The sequence below is a fragment of the Pteropus alecto genome, unplaced genomic scaffold (genome assembly GCF_000325575.1).
Source record: "Pteropus alecto unplaced genomic scaffold, ASM32557v1 scaffold21, whole genome shotgun sequence".
Classification (NCBI taxonomy): domain Eukaryota; kingdom Metazoa; phylum Chordata; class Mammalia; order Chiroptera; family Pteropodidae; genus Pteropus; species Pteropus alecto.
In genome coordinates this window covers 16,858,718-16,863,161 of record NW_006436282.1, presented here as the reverse complement: position 1 = coordinate 16,863,161, position 4,444 = coordinate 16,858,718, and the positions used below count along the sequence as shown (strand labels likewise).

Genomic DNA, 4,444 nt, shown 5'->3' with positions numbered 1-4,444 from the left:
CAGAAATGGAGTCTGCCCTTCCCTTAATCTGACCTTCCACTTGGGACACCCATGAGATGCCCTCACAGTTGTGGAGAACACACAATGAACACTGGACTACCTGGACTATCAAGTAGGTATTAAAAATCTTGTTTGTGATTAGTACATAACAATGTGGAAATGCATTTCTGTGATTCTGTCATGAAAAACTGGACCTATGTATATACATATATGCACACATAACTAAATGAACTATGTAAAGAAAAGATTACATAGAGTAAAATATATTAACAGCAGCTGGCTTTGGGTGGTGAGTCTTCATTCTACAGATTTTCTACAGATTCCTCATTTTCCTTCATAACCATGTTTCACTTGTATAATAAGGAAAAAACTAGGTAGATTGAGATCCCACTGAGTGACAGATACTAAGAACTTTTCCATCGAAGTTAAGTTCGGTGAATTTCTAAGGTTAATTCCACACTGTATAATTATATAGAGATAAGAGACAGGCACCAAATTTGTCCAAGAATAAATACTAAAACTAACACAAATTTACCAAATTTCTCTTCAATTCTGAAAGATATCAACATAACCTTCATCCTCCATTCCTCCAATGTTTTTAGTTGGGGTTGCTAAATAAGTTCCAAGTCAACCTATATACCACATTACTCATCCTAGCAACTGCCTAACAACCTCTGGCAAAATACAAGTCTGTAAATAGCAACTACACAAAGAGTCGCTCATGAAAGAGGCCCAGAAACTATCAGAACAAGGTGGTGCTCTTTCCATGGTTCCTTTGGAACAGACAGTAAAACTCTTACCTAAAAAACACATAATAGGCTCATGATTTTTCTGTGAAGCATCTTTGTCCTTTTGAGCTTTACAGCTGTGACCTGTGACAGTAGTAAAATTTAAAGTAGAACACGACAAACAGCCCAATGCAAACCTCAGGTACAGGTAACACAGCAGGGATCAGCCTCCTGTATTTCCTTTGCTTCACGTGCTTTGCTTGGAAACCGACCACTTGTAATGAAAGGCTGTGCGCTTAGTACTTTTGTTTGTTTAAAGAAAGGTATTGAAGCAATAGGTTTCTTTTTTTTTTTTTAATTGAAAAGCCCAAGTTCATTTGGGTTTTTAATTAAACACACGTTAAATCTGAGAGTGCATTACTAGAAATGTAAACCCAAAGTTTTCCCAAGATCAGTCAGTTCTCATCATCTGAAGAATACTCCATTTTTTCAAACAAAATGAAATATTTTCTAAGGACAATTCATTATTTCGAAAACAAGAATAAAATAAATCGTTATGATCCACTTAGTGCAAATGTAATACAAACACACTACAGTTTTTTACAGAGCATGTCATATAAGAATAAATTAGAAATTATCAGCACAGGGTAGAACTAATTCTGAATGTGCAGACATCCAATTATAGAAAAGTCAACGTAGAAATTATATATGTACTCTGAAATTTAATTTCATTTATTTCAATTTTTGATATTAAACTCTTTAGAGCCTAATACTTATTACATAGGAAGCATTTCTCTTAAATAGAATTTAGCTACTGATTTGTCAAAAATAACTTTTTGTTAAAAAGTATTTGAAAATCTTGGAAAAATAAAAATGTTGGGGGAATATTTACAACTCTACCACTAAGACAAACTATTTTGATAAATGTCTATTAGGCATATCTTGACAATATGTTTCTTAAAGTATAAAGGGTGGTTAGTAAATTTGAAGAGAAATGCTTCTATTTGTAGACTGGTAACCTGTTCAGTGTAGGTCAACTCAAACAGTTCCACAGTCTGACAACCTGTCCTCTACCACCTTGACCAGTGGTGGGAAAGAGAGACTCACCCTCCAGCTAACCAAAAGGCCCCTGGCAAAGCCACAGGGGCACAAGCATCTTTTTTCCCAATGGCAACAGAAGAGATACTGAAGGTGATAGGCTCTGTATGTGTTCTAACAGAATATAATAGAAATTTTTTAATTACAGCAAAAAAATTTTTAGATAATTCCTAGTGCATAACATTAAGGCATAGTTTTGTTTTGGGATTATCACAAGCAATGTTATTTATAGAAGGAAGATATTCTGTGGTACAGTTTTATATTTTCTGATCACCAGAAAACTTAGCAATAAAATATCTCACCTGTGCGTACAAAAACACAGTGTCTCTGGACCCACAAGTTTGCAATCCATTCCAATTGGCGATCGCCAGCTCACAAATAATCTGTTCTGTAAACGCGTAGGTAAAACTTTTCTTTTGTATTCTTCATATTCTTCAGGAGTAAAGAGTTTCCCTCCATCGTCCTCACCCACAATTCTACAATAACACACAAAAAAAATATTTCTCTTAAGCCTTGTGCTTTATTTTCCAGGTTACAAACACTAAACTATACTTTCCAGTTTAAAAATTAAACTATATTTATATAATCAAAGGAAAGCTGCTTCAACTTTTTTACTTTAGGTTCATGTTAATAGCAAAAGTGCACAATATAATAAAGCTTTTTGTTTCTCATATAAAAGAGAATTATAAGTACAAAAGTCAAAGAATTCCTAACATCTGACTTGACTGATCAAGGTTTAACACTGAAAAATGACCACGTATTCATCTCAATTTCTCCTTTGATTCTGAAGCAAACATGTTCATTCTTCATTAAAAGCTGGAGCCTACACTGCTAAAAATTCTAACATTTTCCTCCTTCAAAAATAGTAACCCCCCCAAAAAAATAATACAAAAAAACAATGGAGAAGACAACATGACTAATGTACATACCTGACCCCAAACCCTGGCCAGTTTGAACTAACATGGGACCCACAAACACCATTGGATCTGCACAATCTCAAACCCACATCTGTTGTTGGATAATGAGGTACATCATTGCTTAATTCCAGAAGACCTTAACATTTTATAGGAAAAATTAAACCACTGCTATTTCTTAAGAAATTAGGAGTTAGCTTCTCTGGAGTAACAGAAAGTACAATTAAAAGAATTTGTTCAAAATTGAGGAAAATTCTCCTTAAAATGCTCCCATTTAAAAATCATGAAAAGTGTTATTTGCAGAATGTTACCTGAGTTTTTGTGCAATCCATACCTTTCTCATTACTCTAAAGACTTTAGCTCAGATAAACAGAACCAATTCAGAAGCTATGAAACCATGACAACCTTTTTCCTTACTTAAATTAATTTAGATAGACAATAGCAAAGGGGGGGAGCATTTTCTTTTGAGACAATTTTTGGGCCATTTCACTTTATTATAAAAACCAAGTAGTGAACCAACAGGTAATGGAAAGACCTTAGGATCAATGTAAGTCTTTTTAAAGAAAAAGATCTTTTGTATTTAAGTTCTAAATCACTTCAGCTAGAACTTTATTGTAGTTACACAAACCTCAAGGGATCTAGTTCAAATGCAGATTTAGATTAATGGTCTAAAACAGGCCTGAGAGCATTTCTAATGGGCTTCCAAGTGATGCCTACAGGGCTGGTCCATAATTGCTATATTTTGAGTAACAAGGCTCTTTTAAAGGGTATTGTTCCAGATTTTTTATGTTTGCAAAAAAAAAAAATTTTCCACCAGGCCCTAACATTTTCTGAATCGGGCAAAAGAACTACAAGTGGGAGGCCCACAATCCACTTAAACTAAATAATCTACATACCTAGGTTATCAGTCAACACCAGGGCCCAGCAACGTGGTCCTGGGGAGAAGCACTGGAGACTTGGAGGCTAACGGAGCCAGTTCTGCACTGGGTGATCCGTGAGACCACCTTTAGGAAGAGCAGCCCCTCTCACTCAGGTTTCCCAGGCGGAGCTGTGATTGTCTCGCTTCCCATTTAGACACACACATTCCCCTCCAACTCCGCGTCGTCCTGCCTGTCCCTGTACAGTAATTCCCACTCACCTACTTTCCCAACTGTCAAAAACCTTCCTTGGGGGAACAAATAAAGAACACGTCACCGCTGCAGGTGCAACTAGCCTTTGTCAGGGTCCAGGGCAGTGGCGCCCTCAAGCCGAAGGGGCGGCTGCGTTTCCAGTTTCGGGAAAGGAATTATCTCCCGAACCAAAGAAACTACACCAATTGGTGTCTTTCTTCCAAAACCAGCACCTTGGGATTGGGAGCACGTTTGGAAAGTTCACGACTTATCCCAGTGCTACACTAACATGAAAACTTAATGTCTGCTACTTTTATGGGCCCTGAGTACTCAATGTGTAATGGCCATTTAGGAAAAACTGGACCTTTGCATAAATCTAGAATTAATAATCCTTCTTGGAAGGGGTGGGAGCGGGACACCTCTTAAATAGCCCCGGAAGAGACTTAATTCTAGAACTGTGTGTCACTACGATGTTTAATGACAGAAAGATGAAACTTGACATCAATGTAAGCCTCCCCCAACAGCCCGGGAACGGATTCCAGGGCGCCGGCGGGCGAGCGCCGTGCCCCTGTCCGCGTCGCCAGCGCTCCTCCCG

At 37.5% G+C, this 4,444-nt stretch overlaps 1 protein-coding gene across 1 annotated transcript in view; it reads right to left on the bottom strand.

Moving 5' to 3' along the window:
• The window catches only part of FAM221A (family with sequence similarity 221 member A), a 21,220-nt gene that overhangs the window by 14,214 nt on the left and 2,562 nt on the right, over nt 1-4,444 (bottom strand). Inside the window, exon 2 of the mRNA XM_025046812.1 lies at nt 2,129-2,302. Coding sequence (XP_024902580.1) covers nt 2,129-2,302 — 174 coding nt within the window. The remainder of the gene's footprint in view (nt 1-2,128; nt 2,303-4,444) is intronic.